The 26,668-nt window shown below is 33.2% G+C and overlaps 1 protein-coding gene across 11 annotated transcripts in view; it reads right to left on the bottom strand.

Moving 5' to 3' along the window:
• The window catches only part of ATRX (ATRX chromatin remodeler), a 236,556-nt gene that overhangs the window by 133,950 nt on the left and 75,938 nt on the right, over nucleotides 1–26,668 (bottom strand). For 7 of the 11 annotated variants that reach the window (XM_079123003.1, XM_079123002.1, XM_079123004.1 and 4 more), the window contains 7 exons: nucleotides 26,096–26,148; nucleotides 25,089–25,213; nucleotides 22,247–22,360; nucleotides 17,851–17,960; nucleotides 16,184–16,251; nucleotides 12,815–15,888; nucleotides 5,713–5,785 (listed from right to left, as the gene is read on the bottom strand). In XM_079123003.1, coding sequence (XP_078979129.1) covers nucleotides 5,713–5,785; nucleotides 12,815–15,888; nucleotides 16,184–16,251; nucleotides 17,851–17,960; nucleotides 22,247–22,360; nucleotides 25,089–25,213; nucleotides 26,096–26,148 — 3,617 coding nt within the window. The remainder of the gene's footprint in view (nucleotides 1–5,712; nucleotides 5,786–12,814; nucleotides 15,889–16,183; nucleotides 16,252–17,850; nucleotides 17,961–22,246; nucleotides 22,361–25,088; nucleotides 25,214–26,095; nucleotides 26,149–26,668) is intronic. The other 4 variants (XM_079122999.1, XM_079122998.1, XM_079123001.1 and 1 more) reach the window with 4 other exon arrangements.

Here is a 26,668-nt window from a genome sequence, read left to right as displayed (position 1 = left end):
TTGTGATCTTCCTGCCTCAGTCTCCTGAGTCACTGGGATTATAGGCGTGTGCCTCTGCGCCCAGCTATAATCATATTCTTAAAGATTCCACAGTTCACTGATTTCAAATTTATATATTTAGAAATGAAAAAAATCCAGATTTTAAAGGTTAAAAAAAATTCTAAACATCATTAGTTCAGTATGTTTCATCTCTAAAATGTATTGATGGGCCATCTGAGATACATCATATAATACTATTTTATCTTTTAAGAGGATCTGAAAACAAGTCTGAGGAAAATTGCTAAATAAAAATTACATTTTAGAAGGCCTAAATACTATGTACCTATATAAACACAACAAAATTTGTTTAAAAATTGTTTTTAGACATTCTGTGAACACTTCCACAATACAATATATATTTAACAGAATTCTGAATAAAATAAGGTTGAAACACATGCTCAAGAGATACAAATTAATGGCTGATGTAGCAATAAAACATCATATTTTCAAGTTGATTTGTAAAACAATTCAGAGGCGTACAAGCAAGGAATGTTAAATATTCTCTGTGATAACAAGATGATAAACAACACATATATACTTCCAGTAGAGCATAAAGCTTTGTTTTAACAAATATGATGTACTAAAAGGTTATAAATTTTAAGAATAAAATATGTTCTGGAATTACTATGGAATTCTTCAAATTTTATAACAGCATATATTTTAACCTTTATATTCAAAATTAAATTCTTGGTTTTAAAACTATTAAAAATATTACAAAGCCATAATGATCTATTACCAAAACTGGTAATTCATGAGATAATGATAAAGTCACCAACTAATCAAAAGCTAAACAATGATTCAAAGCATTTTTCAGTAACATGTTCTATAATATCTCTAATTAATAGGATGTAGTCCAGTTTTCTTTTTGGTGAGGATACCACGAAAATTACTATCAAATGATTTTTACAAAATCTTAGGTGTAGACAAAAGCTGTATGAAATTAAGAACCCAGAGTTATTAATAATTCATACATAGGCTATGATGCTTGAATATGCCTGTATCACAAAATGTGTATCCCTTCATTTCACCAAAAAATCTAAATTTTATAAGAATATATTAGCAATGATATAAATTTAGAAAACTTTATCATATTTCAGAACTCATTCAATATTTTTGCACTTGAAAAGTGAAAACAAGAAATTACTCCAAGTCACAAAACTGAGTTACATTTGCTAACACTAAAATACAAATTTTATTCTTTCTTTTTTTGTTGGAGGAAGACCTATTTCTCATTTTCTGAAAATCTCAAAATCACCAAAGAACAGGGAAACAGGAAAGAAATATTAGATATAATGTTTAAATCTGAACCAGAGGAGAAAAGTCCCCACTATTGACCACATTATCTTCCTTGCTGGGAATTCTAATACAATAGACAGTTGGTGAAAACTGCAAGCAGTTTACTCACCTACAAATATATTCTAGTTGGACACTGTGTTATATAACTTATAATACTTACCTGAACTATGTTGAAAAACTAAATTGAAAAATCTTAAAATTTCTAGATATTTAAAACCCTTACTAAAACAGAAAAAAATACTCAATTTAGAATGCTACCTTTGTTTTCCAAATACTATAAAGAAGAATCAGAACAATTTTACTAACCAAACAATACCACCATTAAAAAACAAAAGAAAAAACATCACAGATGTAGCAAATCTGTATAGAGAATGGATTAAAACATGTAGGAGTAGAGATGGGCATTTGGAAATGTTTAAAAAGAAGCCAGGTGAAAGTCTTATGATATACGCATGCCATAATTTTGGTGAAATCAAGTAAACAATCATTAAATATCTTCATTAGCATGAACAATATCCAGGAATCATTAATACCTTCTCAAATATGTTAGATGAACAGTACAAAGCCTTCAACAGTACGCCCACACAAGCCGGTAGAAAATAACACAATAATTTGTATATTTTCTAGTTTAAAAACGCAAAACTAACATCAGATGAAAGGATAATTAGAATTTTAAAAGGCTATGATCTATTCTCACTATAATTAGGTATAACTTCTATCAAAGATGGGTGATTTCTTTGAGCAATCTCTATATATTTTCCTTCCATGAAAAAAATTACTTAGCCCCACTCACAGAGAAATCATGAGAAAAACTGTGGAATAGTACTAGAACCAAGTAACCATTCTTCAACAATAAAGTAAATGTATGTGTCTGTATGTGCGGCACACCTGTGTCTGTGTTAGCAGGAAAGGTATCCATATAGAACTCTCTGCTTTGACTCAAAATTGGAAATAAAAAATAATGCTTGCTGAGAAAAATTTATCCATTGTGTTTTCACTCTCAAAAGCTCAATTCTAAATATTTTTCATATCCTGCAAAATATGCAAATAAGAATATTCCACAAATAATGACTCTCAACACTGATGTTACTAATTTGAACACACTATCATCACATTACTAAGGCTACTTCACTGTACAAGTATTAAATTATAACATGAAAAAAATCTAAATATCCCCAGTTATACTGAATCATAACATACAGAATCATAACATACAGGCTGTGCAATCCTAATCAATACATCTGAAATCTGAAGTGCTCTGAAAGCTGTCAGTATTTTCAGATTAGGGATGCTCAACTGGTAAAGTCTAGGCAAACAGAATCAGATACCAAAAAAACCACTCTGAAATATGAAACACTTCTGGTCTCAATCACACTGGATAAGGGATGTGTTTTAAATGCCAGCCTAATTATTAAATTGCAACCAAAATAAACATTATATGAATGGAGTCTTTTCAAAGAGGAACCAATTTAAACCCCCAACTAACAAATATTCAAGTCAAATGAAAACATTATCCTAGTAGCACTTTTGCATAACTAACTTAAATTATGTGTATAAATTTAAAATCATGACAAGCTAATTGATATTATTGCTTTTGAGAAAATACATCAATCCTAAGATAAAAAATCTAAAGTAAATTATTATATAAATTTCAAAATATAAGGATATTATTTATACTTTTTTCTAAGAAGCTCAATAAAACTAGAGCATCAACCTATATTTTGTCATTGTTCATTAAATAAATGCAATTAAATAGAAACTAGCTCACAGCTTAAACCATTCTATCTCACAAAGGGAAACCTCTACTTTCAAATACAAATGATGCTATATAATAGTATGTTAAAATTATAGAAACTTCTTTATATCTACTAAAATATCCAAGATATGAAGTGTTTTAAATGAACTAAAAAAGCTACCAAAACTTTCAAATAGAAAAACTAAATAATCATAAATCTGTTGTAAACTTATCACATAAGTATATATGACCATATATGTTTTGGAAATTCAAAGTATTTACTTCCTCAATGTCAGGAACATCGGAACATCCTTGGCTAAAAGCTAGTCTATGTATCTTGATTCTAACCAATTTTTATTAACTCTTAAGAAAAGATGCATTATAATTAAAATTAAATGCTTGAACAAGAAAAAAGTTTTACACAAATTTATTGCATCGAAATAGTTAAGCATTTGCAACAATACACTATTTACCTCTCCATAAACACCATCACTGGAAACGTATTACAATACTACTAAAAAGGCAATGAATATGAAATTTATACACAATTTTTACACAGTTACACAATTGTGTACAAATTTACACACAATTACAATATGCTACTACTAAAATACATCCCACTCAAAAAAATGTGAACTTGGAAAAATGCCAAGATGTAATCATGATCTGCAAACAAAATTTTTAAAGATGCTTAGTGCATATTCAAATAAGCTCAAATACATCATTCATACTAAAATAGTGCAAGAAGTTATTTGTATGCACATCATGACTGGATAACCCATGCATAATAGACACCTCTTTGGTATAGTGGATATTAAACAAGTTATTAATTGTGTATATTATAAAAGAACATTAAACTGAGTATAATGAAAGACATGCTCAAGATAAAATTCAATTCCTCTCAAAAATACTCAACAGGGTTGTATTTTTTCATCACAAATACAAGATGGAATTAAAGATAATTTCCAATAAAATACTTGCCAGTTACAAAGAGATATGATCAGAGAACTTAGAAGATGAAAATGTCACTTATTTTTGACAAGTTCTAACACAAAAAAATTATCATACCTTAACAACAATCTTATTTGGTGGCTAAATATAAAAGTTCTTCACTCACAGTTAAATTAGTATAGAATGTATTTAACACTCTTAGCTTATCAGTAACATTTGGGGCCTCATATAGGAAAACAAATAGTATGTATGAGGATTTAAGCATTTTAAAAATGAATAAAATTATAAATGGTTTTATTATCTGTGATGGAATATTAGAAAATTAAAAAACTGTATGCATTTACCATTCCATTGTGGACCCCCCCATTCCATGAAATAATTGGCTATATATTTTTAATTTAAAAAATAAGCAGGAAAGTAAATCTGACTCTTTTGTGTTCACGATCAAGCTCTATTTAAAAAATGTAAAATAAACCTATTCATTCATTTAAAAATGTTCTGTTAGCAGAATGCTGATCTTTGCAACAAAGAAGCCTATCAGCATCAGCAAGACATAAAACAACTAAAGTAACAGCTGACCCCACAGTATTTAATACTTGGTTAATTTCACTGATAATTATGACACAAAAATTACATGGATATTTTTGTGTTTTCTTATTAGAGTTTACTGATAGGAATAAATAGATGTTTACTATAGTGTTCCTTAATAAAAATCATCAATTCTACTATACATTTTTGGTGTTAGAATTAATCAGAGAAAATGACATCCACCCTATTCATTTGAGAGGTAGAAAACTGGCAAAACAATTTACAGCCCAAAATTGCTTAGTTGTTAGAAACATTAGAGGTAAGATACCCTTACCCCTGTTATTCCAATTCCATTCACTAAACCACTCTATCTTTGTGATTGGAGGTTATGACTGGGTGTGTGCCAAAGTACAAAAAATGTTTTAAAACACATACAGAAACACTGTGGTTATATTCTTTAATACCTGTTTTCTTTATTCTTTACTGGTATGACAGGAGTATGTCCTATTTTTTTTTCCCTTCTCCCAGCCATCCCTTAGTTAAGTAAAACTTTACAGGCTACACTGTTTACATTTATACCTATTGTCTTATTACACTTAATGGTACCATACGTATCTACCTCCATTTTCTTTGAAAAATGGTTAAAATCTAAATCAATCTAGATCCCTGTAAATTGATACTTATTTTGAAAGCAATTTCTTAATCTTAACTGAGTTATCACCTTTTTTTCAGTCTTGACAGGTCTTAAGAAATAGGATCACCAAATTCACTGAATAACAATTAAGAACAATAACCAAATATAGAGAGATGTCTGTTGTTACCAATTTATTGAGATATGATTCACTTTCATCAAAAATCTGTAAAAATTAAAATAGTCTCAAAAATTATCACAGTTTACACGAAAACACAAAATTGACAGTTCTGTATTTATAACACACCCTATGCTAGGTGTGTTAATACTTATATTTATTTTCTCTTAAGGTTTCTGAGTTTTAGCCCATTTTCTGGACTTTCTTTCAAACTTGCAGGAAGACTGTGAGTGAGTCTTTCTAAGGCAGGCACTCCTGGTTTTTACAACCTGCTTGCTGTTCCGTTGCTGCTGTTTGCGCCCACGCCTAGGGTGTGTTATAATCTTTTTTAAGTCCTTACAGATGGAATCATACCTATTCTCAGGATCATTGTCGTCGTCATCATCATCCACTGTGACAGGCACTGATTTAGATAAGGCTTCATCTCCTTGGGGAAAAAGTTTATTTCAAATTAGCTTTAAATGATCTATATAAGTAAAACACTAAAATAAAACTGAAAGCCCAAATCTCTAAAGCAAACTAGTATGTTGTAACCACTACTCTGGAATACAAAACATGAGAAATAGAATGTTTATGGAAAGTGTAGTACAAGATTTGTAAGTGCCATAAGCAAAATGATAAATAGTAAGGTGTTAAAAATTTCCATGTTCCTTCTTAGATTACAGGGTGTGTGTCTGCTTGTTTGTTTTGGAAATTGAACCCAGGATTTTGGGCCTAACAGGCAAGGAGCTATAACATTGAAGTACCCCAGCCCAGAAGTTTTATAGTCAACTCTCCTAAGTAACAATTCTATATTAATTGCTATCATTAATATAAGTGTCTTGTTGAAATAGCCTTTGTACTGGTCCATTTGAAGTTTTAAGATAACAGGTATCCAATTTATACTGCAGCTCTGAAGAAAAGCAAAACTGCTTTCAGTATTTTGGTAGTACCACATAATTTAAAAATATATTTGAACTTATATGATATCCCTGATTTGAATTATCCAAAACTTATTTCCTTACAAAATTCTGTATTTCTACTCTGTGATTAAAAATATAAAGATATGTGAGCTGGGGATGTGATAAGTGTTACAATACTTGCCTGGTATGAAAGAGGCCCTCAGTTCAATCCCCAGCACCACAAAAAGAAAAAAAATCCTAAAGACATTAAAATTGCATGTTAAGAAAATAAAACTAAATGAAAACATTCTATCCCCTTTGCGGCCTCCACGTAAAATAATGAGCACATATAAAACTAGTAAAATCTGAATAAATCTTTAGTTTCCCAGTTTCAATATTTTACTACAATTAAACAAAAAATTAGCAATGAGGGGCACTAAGTAAAAGGGTATCTGAGACTCTCCTGTACAATATATTTTGTTTGTAACTTTTTTTTTTACAAATTCCTATGGATCTATAATTATTCCAAAATAAGTTTTAAAATGGTGAAGAAAGACAAGATACACAGATGAATAAATAGAAGGATATTTAGAAATGCCATCAATATAATAAAATGTTAATGGCAAAACTTTTCTATAATTTTAAATTTTTCCATAATAAAATATTGGGAGGAAATGGAGGAAAATATCTATAAAGGACATAGACACTGAACTGGGGAACAAGGTCAGTGGAAAAGCTCTTGCCTAGCATGCACAAAGCCTCTCTTTTGTGTTCCAGCACTGCACCCAAAGAGGACACAGGCACCTACAGTTTCAGGATAGATAATATGCTAAATATCTGAAGGTAAAAATAAATCTCACAGTATCCCAGCAAAATATCTCAAACAGATCAATCTTCAAATGAATTATTATTAATATTATTGCCACTCCCTCTCTACTCCATCTCTCAAAATTTGATCTATTCTTCAGAGTCAAGTTCAAATAGTACCTGTTGCTTTCCCTGCTAATATTTAAAAAGCTCACGTGCCATTTACCACACAGTCCTATTTTGGTTTTATATCCTTATTCTGTTAATTTTTGTTTACTTTTGAACAGGGTCTGGCTATGTTGCCCCGACTAGATGTGGACTCCTTGGCTCATGCACCTCCTTCCTCAGACTCCTGAGTAGCTCGGATTTTCTGGAATGCACCCTACACTCAACTCTTTTAGTACCTTTAAAATAATAGTGATGATAATAATTTGTCTATCTCTGTCTTGCATTCAACTGTAAACTCCTAGGACAATGTTTGTCATCTTGGTTGCTCAGGCCATTCCCAATCCCTGATTTCTATGAAAATATTACTTGTAACAGGATAGCTAAATATTGCAGAATTAATTGGAAACCTCTGAACTCATTGGGGGAAAGGGTTTATTAAGGTCTCCTAAACCTGTTGCCTAAAACTCAATTTGACATATTACACAAATACATAGATTCAGCATACTTTTGAGTATGAATCTTTTTTTTTTTTTTTTTTTTTTGGGTACCAGGGACTGAACCCAGGGGCAGTTAACCATTAAGCAACATTCCCAGTCCTTTTGATTTTGAGACAGGGTCTCACTAATTTGCTTAAGACCTCACTGAGTTGGTAGGGCTGGCTTTGAACTTGCAATTCTCCTGCCTCAGCCTCCTAAGCTGCTCGGATTACAGGCATCGCACCACCGCACCCAGAAAAAATAAACTCAAGGAATACATTTATCATTGACCCACACCCAAACATATCTTTGAAAAGTAGTACTTTTTACATAGGGCTTATTTTCATGCCCTTCACATTCTTTTCCGCTTAAGTATTTCTATTGATAAAGTCTGTTTAATATTTAATTTTATTTATTCTTGTTATTTTCTACATTTATTTACATTTATTTACATTTATTTATGGCTAAGAATAGAACCTAGTGCTTCACACAAGCTAGGCAAGCACTCTACCACTGAGCTACAATCACAGTCCCCCAAAACCCAGTTTTTGATGGGTAAATTTACAAATCAAATTTATCTTTTTTTTGTCCAAAGTTATCTGCTTATTCTCAAGAAATATCCAGGGAAAAAAATCCACCCCCCAAAAAAAAAATCCCAAACGAGGCTTATTCCAAGAAACACTTGAAGGACTGGCCATTTGTTGAAGTGGTAGATTCTCAAGGTTTCTCTGCATATATAGCAAAGAAAAAGGTAATCACCTAATCATCCCACTGATCCGTCAGATCAAAGTTATATAAATCTAGACAAATGTTGAGTTAATGGATTACTGAGAAACACTTCCTTTAAGTATTTGCCATATGCTACCATCTCTTCTTCAGGTTTAATGAGTAGATTTGACTTACTATACTAAGTATTAAAAGTCCAAACATAATAGAAATGAAAGTGTCAAACTTAGTGACATTTTAGGAAATGAAAGGTAGTAAAATATTTTAAATCGAACATGTTGGTTTACCAGGGAAGTTGCTTTAATCACAGAAACCAATTCTAAAAAGTTTAAGATTAGTTTAACAGCCTAAAATATGCAAGTGGGAAAGTTTCATACAAATAATTGCATTTTTATTTTTTGGCAGTGCTGGGGATTGAACCCAGGGTCTTGTGCTTGACAGGCAAGCACTCTACCAACTGAGCTACATCCCCAGTCCAACATTATTCTTATAGCTAATCCTTAATAAAGTTTTTCCCAAGTGACCTAATAGCTAAAACACTGATTTGCTATCAAAGTTAACTATTAGATTCTTTCTATATCTTTCTTTTCTTTTTTTTTTTTTGTATCAGTGATTGAAACCAGGATTACTTAACCACTATGCCCATATCCCCAGTCCACTGTTTATTATTTATGATGAAACAGAGTATTGTTAAGTCCTTAGGGTATCACTAAGGTTCTGAGGCTGGCGTTGAGCTTGCAATCATCCTCTTTGGTCTTCCAAGTCACTTGGATTACAGGTATGTACCACCGCACCTGGCTAGATTATGTATTTTTAATATAAGGCCACAATCCTTTATATATAATTCTGAAACTTACATAATTCTTAGTTGAAAAAGTTGTTGTGCAATACTACCAACACTCACTAGGTAGCAAACTTGATCTGAAGTTTTTTCCCTCTAAGTATGAATGTTTAATGCGTGGTTTACTTTTTATTTTTATTGGTACTGGGGATCCCCCAAGGTCAAACACGTTAGGATATGCTCTACTTCTGAGTTACATCCAAGCCCTTTTTGATTTCAAGACAGAGTCTTGCTAAGTTTCAAACCTAGCCTCGATTTTGAGATCTTCCTTCCTCAGTCTCCTGAATAGCTGGAATTACAGGTATGCACTATGGCACCTAGGTTGTTCAAATGTTTTACCTCAGAAACACTGTTTAACAATTCACAATAGCCGAATTATAGAACCAGTCTACATGTCCATCAATGGATGAATGGACAAAGAAAATGTATATATGAATAATGGGGTTTTATTTGGCCAAAAAGAATGAAGTTGTCATTTGCAGGGAAAAAAAAAATGGATGGAACTTGATAGCTTTATGTGAAGTGAAAAAAGTCAAACTCAGAAAAGTCAAGGGTCATATGTTTTCTCTCATATGTGGAAGCTAGAAAGGAAAAAGGAAAAGAGAGGTAAAGGAGGATTCTCAAGAAAACTGAAGGGAGATCGGTAAAATAGAGGAAAGGGACCAGAGGAAGGAGGAGGAAAGACAAAGGGGAAATATTGGTAAACTACATTGACAAATTATATTGTTATATAACATGCATCTATAAATATGTAATACTGAATCCCATTATTATGTTTAATTATAATACAACAACAAAAACATGAAAAAGAAATATTATGAGTTTCATTACATGGCGTCACATCACATCTCAAAGGAACTTTTATAAAATATATGGCAGCAACTCTATTATCTTGCTAAAAACCAAAAACTTGTAAATTTTGAAATACATTAAGCTTACAGAATTTCAGTCAAGAAATAAGGACCCATAGTTACAATATCCATATCAGCAGAGTTCCATCTAAGAACCTGATGATATATTACAGCAGTAAATTGAAGTGTACACCATGCATATCAAACTTTGTTCTTAAGTCAGATAAATTCTCCATAACAGAAATAAAAAGTTTTATTAAAAAATAATATTCAAGGACTGGAAACATAGCTCATCAGTAGAATGTTTCTGAGCATGTGCAAACCCCTGGATTCCATCCTTAGCACCACAAAAAGATTCAACTTAATTTCATTAAAATTCAATTGGGGGCTGGGGTTGTGGCTCAGTGACAGAGCACTTGCCTAGCATGAGTGAGGCACTGGTTTTGATCCCCAGCACCACATAAAAAAACTAAATAAATAAAGATACTGCATCCATCTACAAATAAAAATATTTTTTAAAAGTTCAACTGGGATAAATGGGAAATGCTAATATAAAAACCTAGGTGCACTTCAACAGATGAATGGATAAAGAAAATGTGGTATATATACACAATGGGATATTTCTCAGCCATAACAAAAGAACAAAATTATGGCATTTGCCAGTAAATGGATGGAACTGGAGAATATCATGCTAAGTGAAACAAGCCAATCCCAAAAAACCAAAGGTCTAATGTTTTCTCTGACATGGAGATGCTAATTTCACAATGGGGGAGGGAGTTAAGGAAGAATAGAAGTACTTTGGATTAGAAGAGAGGAAGGAAGGGAAGAGAGGGGGAATGGGAATAGGAAAGACAGTAGAATGAATCAGACATTACTATCCTAAGTGCACATATGATTACATGACCAATGTAATTCTACATCATGTACAACCATAAGAATGAGAAACTATATTCTGCATATGTATAATACGTCAAAACACATTCTACTGTCATGTATAGCTAATTAGAACAAATGTAAAAATGACATGTGGAAAGAGGAAAAAAGAAAATTTTTAAATTTCATCCTATGTTGGAACATAGTTTTATGTGAAACTTACCTTATAAAAATGTATAAATAGGGCTGGGACATAGCTCAGTTGGTAGAGTGCTTGCCTTGCAAGCATCAAAGCCCTCGGTTCAATTCCCAACACCGCCAAAAAAAAAGTGTAAATATATTGAGTATTGCCATGCCTATAATCCCAGCTACTCGAGGCTGAGGCAGGATGCTTGCAAATTGAATGCCAGCCTACGGGACTTAGCAAGACCCTGTCTCAAAAATAAAAACTCACAGAGGCTGGGTATATGGCTCAGGGGCAGAGTACACTGCCCCCGCCACACATACACACCAAAAGATTTGGATAGTGGTATTCTATGCCTATAATCCTAGCAACTGGGAAAGCTGAAGCAGGAGGATACCAAGTTCAAGGCCAGTCTCAGCCAGGCCCCAAGCAACTTAGCAAGACCCTGTCTTGCTAAAAAGGGCTAGGGAAATAGCTCAGTGGTAAAGCACCCCTGGGTTCAATCCCTAGTACCTCCCCATCAAAATCAAAGTACCCCCAGTTAACAAACGGGTCTTACTAAAAACAAACGATACAAGCAAACAGTGCACATTTATTATACAAGTAATGTTTAAAAAGAAATGTAATAATGATTAAAAATTATTTTTTAAAATTGTATGTTTCAGGATGGGGTTGTGGCTCAGTGGTAGAGCACTTGCTTATTTAGTATGTGTGGGGCACTGGGTTAGAGTCTTAGCATCACATATAAATAGGTAAAATAAAGGTTCACTGACAATTAAAAAATTAATTTTAAAAAAATTTATGTTTCTAGGTATCACTGACCAATTAACTCAAATCCTAATGTTCCTAATTCTCTATCTTGTCATGTTGGGGTATACCATTTACAGTCTGGATTTTCTTTATTCCTTTATTTTGACAGTATTTTAAAGCAAAGCATCTGGGAGGGAGGAAGCCTAAAAAGAGAAGATTTTGTTTGTACTCTCAGAATGTAGTTGAGGAACATTAACAAAGAGTTTCAATACACTAAATTTAAGCTATTTAATGGGATTTCATGGAACTCATAGCTATCTCTTCTGAAGCCAGGATTTGTGCACACCAATAATCCCAGTGACTCACAAGGCTGAGAGAGGAGAATCCAAGTTTGAGGTCAGCCTCAGCAACTGAGTGAGTCCTTGTCTCAAAATATGAAAAATGCTAGGGATATTGCTCAGTAGCTAAGCATCCCTGTGTTCAATCCCCAGTACCAAATAAAAGGCTCTCTGTTCCAATTTTAAAAGCCATATGCATGGTATCAAGCAGTCATTTCCATTATATGAACATCTACCTGATTTCTGGCATGAATTTTCCTTCATGAATTTTACAGGTCATTACCCCAGAAAAAAAGCACTAAACGCTTATAAAAATTTGTGGTTATTTACCCAAAAATTTTGGTCTGCCTGACACAAGAATACTAACAGCGTATGAAATATTTTACAAAGATAACATAGATATAAATCAAGAAAGTTCTTATAGTAAACTGGAAATAATTTTTAAATAGACTTTTTCTAAATAGTAATCCTGAATTAGATTTTCTTCAAGGAAAATTAAACAATGTAGTTATTAAAGAGGGCTTAGCACAAATTATAAAATTTTCACTTATCTTTGCATACCTGAAGATTGGCAAAATCCAGTGTGTGAAGAAAGCACTAAATTTTCAGTCACAGGCTTAATTTTCTGTTCATCACTGCTCCCCTCGCCTACAGAATTCTGATCATCATCTCCTACATCAGAAGATGAGGAAGTAATGTCCGCTTGCTTCCTTTTATTGCTTGTTCTTAGGGAGTTTCTCTTTTTTTCCTTGACATTGCCTGCCTTCTTTTTAGCTGAAGCTCTTTGTTTCTTCTGCTTTTTATTATCTTCAGAACTTTCCTCAGCATCAGAAGATGATGAGCCACTTTGTATTTCCTTGGCATTTCTCTTTGAATTCAAATTTCTTCTTTCCCTCAATTCTATTCTTTTTGGTCTCTTATCAGAAGAGTCACAACCATCTTGTTTCATGGAATATTTCTCAGTATCAGATGATGAACAATCTTGTCTCTTCCTTGAACTCTTTTCAGGCAAGTTGCGTCTTTTCTTCTCTCTACCTGATGCTCTATTCTTACTCTTTTTATCTTCTGAAGAGTCACAACTATCTCCTTTCCCTGGTACCTTTTCAACATTATCAGATAATTCTTCCTTCTTTTTAGAAATTTTATCTTTCATTTTTTTACTTTTCTTTTCTCCATCAGTTATGTCACTCCTACTTTGTTTTAGGCCCTTAGAAAAATGACAAATTTCTTCTCCCTCAGGTAACTTCTCAGTACTATCAGATGATGATTCATATTGCTGTTCTATCTTAATTGCTTTTTTCTTCAAGTCTACAGTCTTTGTTTCTTTTTCTTCAATTCCCTTTTTGTTCTGCTTTTTATCTTCTTCAGAGGATTCATCACTCTGCTCTTTCTTTGGGAATTTCTCAGCAACATCAGATAAGCCACCCTGTGCTTTTTTACATGTTTTGGTTTTCAGATACTTGCTCTTTTCTTTAGTTTCAACAACTTTTTTGTCTTCTGGGGAATTTAAACTCTCCTCTTTCCCTGAAGAAGGCTTATCAGCAACATCGGAAGAAACACTTGGTTGCTGCTTCTTAGAAAGTCGATCTCTTAATTCCATTATGGTCTTGTCTTTCTCAGTTGTGCCTTCTGCTGAAGAAAAACTCTCTTGTTTCCTTTCAGCATCATCGGATGATCCTTCTTGTGCAGTCTTCAAAGTTTTCTGCCCTTGATTATCCATCCCTTTTTTGCTGTGTTTTTCATCTTCAGAAGAATCATAATCTTTTTTGTTTGAAAGTCTTTTTTTGGTTGTCCTGGCAGCCCCAATTTTACTCATGCTTTTTATCTCCTTTTCTAATTCTGAGTCATAATTAGAAGACTCAGACTGGTTTTGGCGTTTCTTTTTAGAAATTATAGAGCTTTTAGCTGATTTGCCTTTTTTAATATCAAAATCTGAGCCAGAAGTAGAACTTTTTCGTTTTCTTTTTCCTTTATCTTCTTTCCCTTTTTGAGTCTTTAAATCATACAGAGTCTTATGATTTGTCTGAGTTTCATTAATATCAGTATCGGAAGAAGAACTGTGACTCATCCTGCTTACCTCTTTGAGGATTGCTAGCATTTCATCAGAATCTGAATTCTGATCCACAATCTCTGATTGCTTAGACTTAGGCAATTTATTAGGCTTAGGATTATCTATAGCACTGTCAGAAGAATTTCGCTTGTCCTTTTTCCTCATTGGAACTGGTAGTTTTTGTTTCTCCTTAACTGCTTCATTACTTTCCTCATCTGAATTGGATGTTGCAGGGTTAGTTTCTGTCTGTCGCCTCAAGGGTGTAGTCTTCACGCGTGGGGATCTTCGAAGATCAGATTCTTCTAACATTAATGGAGCTTCATTTTCAATTAAATGCTCATTATCAGTGTTTTCCCGACCAGGTCCACATTTCTCTGACTTGGGGTTCAAACCAGAACTTTTATGGCCATCTTTATCTTGTAGAACTTCCTGACAATCAGCACCTTTAACTGGGGAATTAGAAAGGGAAACAGGGGTGAGTTTGACATATAATTCCTTTGTTACTTTAGCTGTAGTTTTTGACTTAATACCTCCTCTGTTGTCTTTTGAAGGAGTATTTAATTTTACGGATGAACTCTCCAATTCTTGCTCAGCTCCACTGTTGCCATCCCCATGATAATCAGTTGAACTCTGAACTTCCATAGCTGTCTCAAGATTCTCAAAAATGTCCTCTGGAACTGAGGAAGGAACAGACACAATATCCATGTCTAAGTCTTCAGAAGTGTTAGCAGGTTCATACTGAGGTTCCTCTTTTCTGTCAGATTTCTTATGCTCACCACTGGTACTTTTATTTGCTCTTTGTTCCTCTGCTGGAACACTCTGATCCATGTGCTCATTATCTACCTGCTTTCTTGATGGTTTACCTTCTGACTTTGAAATATCCTTCCTTTCCAAAGCAAAGCTTTTTTCTCCTTTTCGTACTTTTGTTTCTGACTTAGCATCTACACCTTTATGCTCTTTGGTATTTTTCTCTTTGTTTACAGCATCCAAAGCTTGAATCTCTGAATTCAAATCTTCCTCTAATGCAAGATGCGCTTTCTTGATATCAGCCAACACAGATTTAAAAGCCTTAAGCTGACGTAACTTTGTAGCAGAACTGATATCTGAATTATCAGTTGCCTGCTTCAAAAACTTAACGTAACTGGAGTTCATGTTGGCTGTGGTCTCAATCAGTTTTTTTGTTTTCTTAATCATCTCTTTGGGCACAATTAATGCAGAATAAGTGTAGGTTACAGAGCCAGAACATGAATCATCTAATTTCTTTTCTTCTCCATTGCAATTTGAAGTATTCTTCTTTGGAGAAAATCTGGGTGCATGTTCACATACTTTAGTACTCTTTTCACTGTCAATTTTTATCTTCTTCTTATTTTGTTGCAACAATTGTTCTAAGTTCTCAAATACACTGTTACATGCAGTGACCAAGTCCAATAAAGGCTCCGGGTGACAAATGTAGCAATACCATTGGTTATTTTCATCCATTATTGTAGACAGCTCCTTTCGACCAAGGTTGCGGAGAATGCATTTCTTACAGAAGGCATTATGGCAAAAGTCACAACAAATCAAGTTCCCGCCTTCTGCACACCATCTGAAATGTTTTAAAGATTAAAATATTATTCTAAATTAAACTAATTTTAATTTCTTCATTATGAAAGCAATTTAAAATTTCCTGTCAGCAATTTTAGTAGTAGTTTAGGTCATCTGCTTATTCCTTATCAGAAAGCTTAAAACTAATCATAAACTTAAGGCTCTGTGTAAAAGAATGACCATCTACTAAAGACATCAATGATTACATTACAAAAGATGGATGTAGTAAGAGACTGTAAAAATTCCCCCCAAAGCAGATGACACTGAATGTTAGGTGATATTAATTTATTACCTACCTACATTGTTCATCCATTCCGTCTGAGTCACGGCTAATATCATCACTCATGTAATACTTAAAGCAATTCTATTGAAAGAAAAGGGGAAGGGGAAATTTTATTCAAAATTCCTAACATTCATAAGGGACAAAAAGTTAACTTTGGGGGGAGGTGAGAGTACCAGGAATTAAACCCAGGGATACACATGCTACACAAAGACTCTACCACTGAGCTACATGTACTCCAAAAAATTAACATTTTAAGCCATTGATAAAGTAAAAGGAATGTGCACATTTTAAACAATTAAAACAGAACACTGTACTACCCAATACTAGTATTTTTCCAGATACTGGAATATCTCAAGAAATTAACGTCTTGAAATAGATCTCCCTATCATCAAGCACCATTATTCCTCATATGAAAGTGCTTTAAAGATTTGGTAAAGCAAATTTCTGGTCTTATACAACTAGCTAACAAAGTTGTATATAAAAATGTATTAGATGATTCTACTTCCTAATTTTAACAGTCACCACACACAAACAGCTACTAAGTGTACAACTGAACTACTGATCTATATTATCTTTAAATCTCAAATTATCTACCCACAAGGGAGGAGGTATTAAAAGGGAAAAAGTTAAGGTTCTTTAATATGTAAATTAATCTACTATCACTCAACTATCAAGAGGCAAAGCCGTTATTCAAATTCAAATTTCACTAACTTCAAATTCCTTTCCAGTGAGACTGGGAAAAGGAAAGGTTCCAAAACCAGTGCCAAAACCTACCAATTACTGAAAACTGCCTAGACTTATAGACTGGTCCTTAGAAAAAAGCAAATGAGAAAAGAGAAAGGAAATGCAGGTTAGAAATCCAGCAATAAGCAATTCAGCTGTTGAAATTTAAAACTAACTCAAGAAGCTAAGGCAGGAGGATCACAAGTTCAAGGCAAGCCTGAGCAACTTGCCAAGACCCTGTCTCAAACTTTAAATTTAAACAAAAGGGCTGGGCATACAGCTCAGAGGAAGAATACTCCTAGGTTCAATCATCAGTACCACCTCAATGAAAAATAAAAACTAGAGCTAGAACTCTCAGGAAAATATGGACTGCCCCTGTATTTCAAAGGTGACTTTTAATGAGAAAATACCACAGGATTCATCTCAGCACTAACAAGAGTTGGGGAGCCCATAACCTTTATATCATAGATATTTTAAAATAACTCCACAGTATTACCAGCAAAAAGGTGTGGACAGACTATTAAAACCATAATCAATATAAGAAACATTTAAAATTTTTATCTCAAGTTACATCAAAACTCTCTTCCACATGGAGACTTAAAGTAGTAGGGTACATAAAAGGGAGGGTTAGAAAACACAAGCATGCACAACATATACAACATAAACATATATATCAGGTTTTGATACTTAACAGGTTTTCCTTTACCTCTCAATCCTTGAATACTGTGTTGCATTTCCTAGGAGCTGAACCAATCCCACTTCACCAGGCTAATTCTTATTCACATTTCAGGTATTAGTTTATAACACCTCCACTGGAAAGCCAACCAAGTCCTAATTACAAAGGCTTCCTATCTGCTCCATAATCACAGTATCTTCCCTAAAATGTCATTTTTCAGACCTTTTGTATATTGGTCTTCCCCTCTACAATGTAAACCTGATCAGTAGATCTTTACATACCTTACAAATAAGGACTTGCAGTGAAGGGTGTCTATAAATGGAATCTTTTTGAAAATGATTGACCTGCTGTCCACAAGCTGTGCAGCTCACAATTCCATGAAGCCCATCTTCTAGGAGAAAGGAGTGACCATTATTCACACATTTATACAGGGAAGAAAAGGATATTTACCTTAGTCAGCATTTTGTAAACTTTGTATTAGATATGAAATACCTCATAATCTGTGGGAAAATGACCTTTTGGACACACATTAAAAATACTGATTTTACTGACTTTCTAAAAAAACTCCTGACAACCTTGTCAAATTCCTAGCTATAAATCCTAAACTTCTTTCTTTTTACATATGCAAACCCCATTCATTCCTCACAACTTGGCATAACATGAAGGGACCCCATAAGGAAGTTCTAAAAATAAAGTTCAAGGGCTCTTTTTCATTGTTATTGCTTTACAAATAAATACACTATCTGTTCTTAGGGAATGGGGAAGTAAATGACATATTTTTTTTTATTCTCAAAGAGGAACTGTCTGCACAGATTCTAACTATAGGGTACATGAAACCTGCCAATTTGATATTACCCATTTCCTTCCTAAGATTTGCTTCAACACTATCCATAATCCCCACTTATCTGCCTTTCTCCTATGTCTACTCTCCACTCCCTGCAACAATGTCTGCTTATAAGGTTATCTATATAGCAGCAAAACATCAGCTGGGGGGCAGGGGGAGGCATAGCCTCATTCTCTACTATCCGCAGGAAAACAGGCTGAAGATAACCTAGTCAAGCAACAATTAGAGGAAACCTCTCCTGCCTCATTCTTGTTCCTACTTCTGCTAAAGCAGTGCTTCACAATCTAAGCTGAACATCAGAATCATCTGAAGAATCTTTTTTAAAAACACAGACACACACCTGAAATCCCAGCTACTTGGGAGGCTGAGCCCAAGAGTTTAAGACCAGCTTGGGAAACACAGTGAGATCCCATCTCAAGAAAAAGAAAGGGGGGAAAAAAACACAGCCAGCCATTCCCACATCTAAAACAAGAAACTGAAATCCCTCCCCACCCCCCTCTTTCTTTTTGATACAAGATCCTGAAGTGCAACCAAGACTTTGATCCAAATAAAATGGTAGATTATGATTCAAAAGAGGTCAGTGAAAATGCCTTCATTCACAAATAAAAAGGAAACAACTGGAAGAAACACCCCCCCCCCCAAAAAAAGGTCTCTATCCCTAATTGAGACAAAATGCCACAAGTGTTTCTCAACTTACAATTTTCTATTTTGTGTTTGGTTAGTTTTAAGATCCAAAGCAACCATGGACCCAAACATTATTGTATCTTTACTTGCAGAGGATAAAATAGTATAAAGTATAAGGATAAAAGAGAATTTCAAGGCTTACTCTATGTTATTAATAGGATATTTTTAATAACATTGTCCTACATTGGTGTTTTATCTTGGGTATTCATGTATTCTGTTATTTGTTTTAACAGAAACAAATATTTGGTGTACTTTTCATTTCAAATAATAATTTCATTCAGATAAACAAGATAAATGAAAGCTAGAGTTTGAATATGCACCCAATGTTAAATACTATTAATTCAGCATCTTCTAAGTGCTACTGCATATATATCACTCAAGAATTATTTAAAAGTAGGTGATCCTTTGGAGAATTTCTTCCACGTGAAAAATGAATTGTATATGAGGATATTCACTATAGCACCAATTAGAAAATTAGAAAATAAAAAACTGGAAATAATTTCATATTTGAGAAATAAATAACTATACTGTAAGAATTCTATACAACAGTGAAAAATCAACTCGATGTATATTTACTGACATGGATAAATTTCAAAAACAATGTTGAATGAGAAATGTTCCCAAAGGAGATAGATATATATATATATATACATATATATAGCATACTATTTTTTATTTTTTAAATGAAAAATGTTTTTTGAATAAATACATATATAGAAAACATAGAAAAACATGCATACACATGCACATGCATAAAACTTTAAGATAATCATTACCTGTGGGGTGGGAAGAAGGGGAAATGGATGAGAGTAGGACTGAACCAATATTTTATTTAAGTGAGATCTGAAGCAAATATGGTAAAATGTTGAAATGTTACTTTATTTTATGTACTTGTTTCTGTTACACGTATGTTTTAAATTTTTATATCTAGTTATGAAATATCTAAAAGATTATAACAGTGTGTAAATGGAAAAAAAACATTTTCATTTCTGAGCTCAATACATTTTGGTGTTTAAAGAGAGAATAAAATTATTTTGCCATGTAGAAAAGTTAGGTGTAACATATTTTTTAACAACTAAACTGGGAAAAGTATGTCAAAACAGGCTATGATTTTTTTTAAAAGTAGTTCCTGGAATGATCACTTTAACTATGACACTGTGCTATAATTTTGTTCCAAATAAAAATATTATTTTATATATAAAGTTTACCTTCTTGACAGTGTTCTAAATTAGGCTTCAGTTTTGGAACTAATTTTACCAAAAAGTTTGAATACTAACTACAGCAATCCAATATCTCAGATCACTAGTTTATTCACCATGCATATAAAATAAGCCTAAAATGAAATTTCCTGTGTGAATGCTGACAGCTTACAGATGTAACAAATCATTAAGACAAAAATAAACGTAAAAGAATTAAGTGCAGCTATATGGCTATACACATACATATTCACTTAAGCATGATATAAACATTCTTACACAGAACATTCAACAAAATATTCCAGAAAACAATATTAGCTGAGACCAAACACCAGCAGCATACCAGAGTGGCACTAGGAATACCCTCCCCAACAATGATTCTTTATTCTGCTCTGAAGTCCTATCCACATTTCTCACACTGACTGCTCTAGGGTCCCTTCCCAAAAGACAACATTTAAACATTAACTGACACAATGCAATACACATAATCGTCTGTCTCTGCTAAAGAACTCATGCTCAGAGGAAAGAAACTCTTATCACATTACTAATCCTTACCATCACCTTCTACTTGCTGATTCTTTAAGAGTAGTACTTTAGCTTCAACTAAGTTGTGTTGCTGCAATGGCAATTTCCCTACTATGAACTAGATTTCAAAAAATGTTCCTTATACTCAAAAGGGTTGATCACCCCCTTGTGGACAAAAGGCTAAACAACATTTCCTTGATCTTCACAAGCAACCTCACAAATTATTTCATCTGAAAACTGATATTTTACAACTACAGATATATTTTATTAGCTCCATCAAGATAATTAAAATCTGCACACTTTCACCAATATAAGAACTTCACTATTATTTCACAATTATATAACATGATCAGTATTAAATGGCCACACCTTTGTTTCTATTTAGAAATTTACTATCATGTTCTATATTTAAGAGCTTCATATCTTTTATGGTTATGTTTTCTGACTCTGTTAATCTGCCCAAATAGAATATACGGGCACTAATTAAAAGTAAAAAATGAACAAGTGGGAAACATACTCCACTCTCATAAAATTTCTAGATGAATTCTCCTGGTCCTAAGTTTATATAGATTGTTAGCCAGTCTGGCTGTGAACATAAGTGACAATAGACAAAGGGGAGGTGGCTCAGACAGATGGAGGGAGGTTTATTGGCTCTAGCTCCCTTCTCTTTCCTACTCATCTCTTAACTGCATCAACGGATTCAAAATTTGGGTATATTTTAAGGACAAATTGGGGCACATTCTTGACCTCATCCCCAGAAATTCTATCTCGTTAGGAGTGGAGTCAAAATATTTGCATTTTTTGCTGAGCATGGTGATGCACACCAGTAATCCCAGCGCTGAGGCAGAAGATCACAAGTTCAAATTCAATCTCAGAAAAAGTGAGGCACTAAACAACTCAGTGAGATCCTGTCTCTAAATAAAATACAAAATAGTGTTGGGCATGTGGCTCAATGGCTGAGTGTCCCTCAGTTTGATTCCTGGTAACTGCCCCCCCAAAAAATTGCTTTTTTAATAAGTACCCCAGGAAATACCAAACGCAGATGTCTGTCACTCTATGTAACAATGTTCTGAATATGTATGCAGTTACCTAAAGGCCATGGGCAAGATTTTGCACAAATCTGAAATTCTGATTAAGGGGAAACACATGGTATTCTGGTATACAGGTATGATAGAACGATGGTGGAGGAAGGGAATGCCAAGTTTCTTGAGATAACTGAATAGCCACTGAAGGCAAAGGACTTTAGATAAGTAGTGTATAAACCTTTTCTGCTTCAGAGCTCAAAGAGAAACAGAAGTTATTTTTAAATAGTGCTTTTAAAAAAACAATGGGCAGAAAAGTGGAGGTATTTTTAGTAAGCACATAAGATTTTCTGATATGGTCATAAACAGCAATTTAAACTCATGGTTCATTTTCACTTGTATTTACCTCCGCGTTTTTTGAGATTTTCAGTTTTCATTTTACTTCTGCTTCTAAATTCAGGCCCTTTAAAATCATCTTTGTCTTCATTCAGCACTGGCTCTGGTTGTACAATCACTGTACCTAGAATGATTTCATTTAAAAAACCATTACACATATTAAATGTGCAAGTGAAGTACAAGACTTCAGTTCAGATAAAGCCAACATTGCTGGTACATAGTTTGTTTCTTTCAAGCTTTAAAATACTTGTCTAAGGACCTCACAAAAGTAAATAAAATGGGGAAGTAGATAAAGGGCCAGATTTCAACAATCAGATTACTTATTGGAATACAGTTCAGGAGGGGGAGGTATTATGAACTAATTGTAACAGAAATGTATGAATCAAATAGCCTCATCCCAGTTTTGAATTTTTATAGTGTCTATCACAAAAGCTGTTATGAATATGAACATTCAGACTAAATTCCATGAAGAGTTCATAAAATGAGTAATCTAGAGGATGAAAAGGCATCCTATTCATCTCATAATCCAAATCAGAATATTGGAAAAAGATTTTTAAGTGTTGTTTTATTTTATTTTGTGGGGATGTGTGGAGGGGACAATGAAGTTCATTCTATTACTGCCATACCTATTTTACCACATTTCCCAAATAGTATGTCAAAGATTCACTACCCTGCAAAGTTCTTGAGTAGTAATTACTTTAAGATACTTAAGCTGAAGTGCTCTAGCAATAAAATTATAGAATGAGATCCTCTGTTGGTTCCTATTAAATATTTTAGAATGATCCTTCTTAACTATAAAACATGGATTGAGGAAATAGGTTATCTTTTTAAATTAATGTAATATTTTCTAAAGAGCAAATTAAACAAGCATAGTAAGAAGGATCCAGGTCTTAACTTTTAACTACATTGCTCAGATTAGTAATTGGCTATTACTGACAACAATTAAGAAAGTAAAAGCACGTAGTTGCCAGTGCTCCCTCTAAAATATAGGTCTACGGCAATCAAGAAGCAGATTTTAGCAACTTACAGCATCTAGTTGTTAAATGAATTTCCGAATATCTGAAGAAGGGGTGAACATACAGGATTGAGATTTTACAGATTGTGGTATATTTAAATAATCCCCATTCCCCCAAAAAATGTTATTGAAAACAATTACTTCATGTTATATACTCTCAGAGAAGCCCCAGCATTTTGAAAAGAGTTAAAGATTTTAAATTAACCAAAAAGTAATTGAGCCCTTCCTTCCTGAAGATTCTTCTCTAACTGGAACTAAAGCCCAAATTGGAAAGAACACCCACTAGCACTGGATTAAGACAGATCTGGGTTAAAATCTTAGATTCTTAATTTCAAACTGAAAAAAAATTCCTTGACCTCTGAATTTGTTCCTTCATCTCTAACAACAGAAACAAGCCTTACTACATTGTTTTAAGAATTAAAGAAGTTAATTCTTTAAGAGTCTGGTACCCAAACATACTCATTGTAGTATTATAACAAGAAAAATAACCAACCAGATTTAAGATTATGAATAGATTTTTTTAGTATGAAAGAACTAAGCTTAGCTTAATTAGTTAGGAACATCCTATACTAACTTTCTTCCATAGTGCCATTAAAAGTTTGAATTCCTAGTTCTTACATCATTCAGCACTGCGAGTGACATCCACCAATAAAGTAAAAATCCAAAGAGTCACTGCCTTTGGTATTCAGTCTCCCGAGTTAGTTGTTTCTGCCCTTGGCCATAAAAACCATTACACAAAATTGTCAGACATGATTTGCAAAGCTAAGTAAATGGTAGGCCCATCTATTCTCCTTCAACCCCTCTTCTTTCCATCATTCCCTTTCCTCATTTATCTTTTCACTTTATAACTCCAAATTTATCCTATTTATAAGCAAAGCACAATACCTCCTACTCACCATATTCCTTAAACTTCTATAATTTAAAAAATTTATCACAAAAACATAAATGTAGACAGGGAACAAGGTTTAATAAACACTGTTATAAGAAATCTGACTATGAGAATATTTTTTTTAAATCTGCTAAGAAACTTGAACATAGTTAACAATGGGGGGTAAACTAACATTTTGACACTTTGAAACACCATAAAATTACCAAGTCCCTTTTCATTCTCTCATCATGCAATCACACTGCTCTCAAAATTGAGCTATGAGAGTCCAAGATTTTCATTTGGACCTTTTCCTCAATCTAATTAATATTTTTTACAATTAGAACTCTAAGAGTTGAGAGGTATGTGACAAACTTTTTTTAAAGACTAATTAAAAAATACACCTTTATCTACCTTTAATAGTTAACTCTGGCTTTTAGCCTTGGGGAATTTAAGAATCTAATAAGATAGGGGTGGGGAAGTAGCTCAGCAGTAAAGCAATTGCCTACCATGTGTGAGACCCTGGGTTTGACCTTTAGCACCACAAAAAATAAGATTGCAATAGGACTAAATTGTAAATGTTTTTTCTAACTTTTTAGGAATACTCAATACGTGTTTTACATAAAGCAAGAACATTAACATTTACTGAATCAAAACAACATATGAAACTTTTAAACCTATTTCCACATTAAAGTATAATTTGGAAACTGAAATGACCCCCCCCAGTATAAAACACAACAGAAAGAAAAAATATCTGATTTTGTTCTTTTCAAACATAATTGAATGCTCCAAATTTTTAACCTCAAGAACATGCGATTGTTACCATACTAATACATTTCCAGATCACTATAAGTAAAATGCCAATCTTGGTCCTTTATATATAGCTAGCAGTAATCAAGTTCCAATTTTATAACAATGACATTTTAAAATAATTTCAATTTTAATTTCATATGAAAAATTAATACACATTACCTTTTGGCAAACTTTGCATAGTAATATCATTTTCTGAATTTTCATTAGAAGCATCTTCATTCACAGTTTCATCCAAAGGTTTTTCATCATCAGATTCTACATACTTTGTTACAATTGAAGGTTTCCTATGAAACAATTAAGTCCATAGAATTATGGACATGTCTGACAACTGGACTGACATTCCAAGAACATAAACATGTTTAGATTTAGCAGTGGCTCTCAAGCAGATATGTATGTATATCAAAATCACTTAGGGAAGCATACATCTCTATGCCTTACCACAGAAGATTATGATTCAGTAGGCCTGAGGTAGGAATAGGGCATGTGCATCCTGAAAAAGCTACAAAGGGAATTTTTGGCTATCTTTAAGAATCACTACTTTAGAGAATGAACTGATAACACATGCAAGCTATGTTTATTAAGAAACATTCCCATTGCTCAAAAACAATAAAAAAGTCCAAAAAATAGACTAAACTGCAAACTTCTAGTAATAACTACACATTTGACTGTGGGTTGAACATTAAGAATACTTGGAAGTAGTTTGTCCTCACGTATAACTTGAGAATTTAGAACAAAAAAAAATTTAGCACTTTTTGATCTTATAAATTACAACTGTAATGACTACTCCACATTCTAGATAATTTTACATAATCCTAAAAAAAAAAAAACATGTTGTCTGACACATTTAACTTTTCTTCTTTTCTCCTTTTTAAGCACATACATTATCAAAAGAAAAGAACTACATATATATTGCAAGGACCACTGCTACATAATAAATCCTTCTCTAGAAATTCCTTTAAATTTCAAAGTTAGAATGACTTGTTGAAACCAGGAGATACAAGGAAATTTATTATACCATATTGCTCATTTTAAAATATGCGTGTTTTTATAAAAGTTTCAAAACAAGAGGACTTGAGGTAAATTCAGAAAATGAATTATATATGTGGAAATAGAAAATAAAACAGTCAGAAAAAGAAAATAACTTTTTCCCTTCACTATCAACCAACCTCTTTGATCGTGATGATCCTGAAGCTTTGGATTTTTCTGAAGAGCTGGTTCCCTAAACATGAGAAAAAAATACAAAGGTAAGGAAAACTCTCAAAGAAGCATCCATTTTGCTAAATAACAAGATCTTAGATACAGTGATATAATGAGATACTTTACATGCCTAAAATTAATTCCCTAAAAGAAACTTCAAACTCTAATTCTTAGGGGCTAAGGATATAGATCAGTGATAAAATTAGCACATGCAGAGCCCTGGATTCAATCCCTAAAATCTTCAAAAGAACTAATTCTCATTTTTACTGTCAGGCGTCCTTGACTAAAGATAAAATTTCTGCTTTTTTATTCTTTTTTAAAATTATTTTTATTATAAACAAATGGGATACATCTTGTTTCTCTGTACATGAAGTAGTGCTTTTTCTTTTTTTCTTTTTGGTGCTAGCAATTAAATCCTCTAGCATGCACTCTACCACTAAGCTACATCTCCAACCCCAAATTCATGTCTTTGGTTTTCTTTTTCTGGTGCTGCAAAATGAACCATATGCCTCACACATGCTAGGCAAGTGCTGTACCACTGA

This window comes from Sciurus vulgaris, assembly GCF_902686455.1.
Source record: "Sciurus vulgaris genome assembly, chromosome: X".
Lineage (NCBI taxonomy): Eukaryota > Metazoa > Chordata > Mammalia > Rodentia > Sciuridae > Sciurus > Sciurus vulgaris.
Note: the sequence above shows the minus strand (reverse complement) of the source record. Positions and strands in the feature narration are given on the sequence as shown.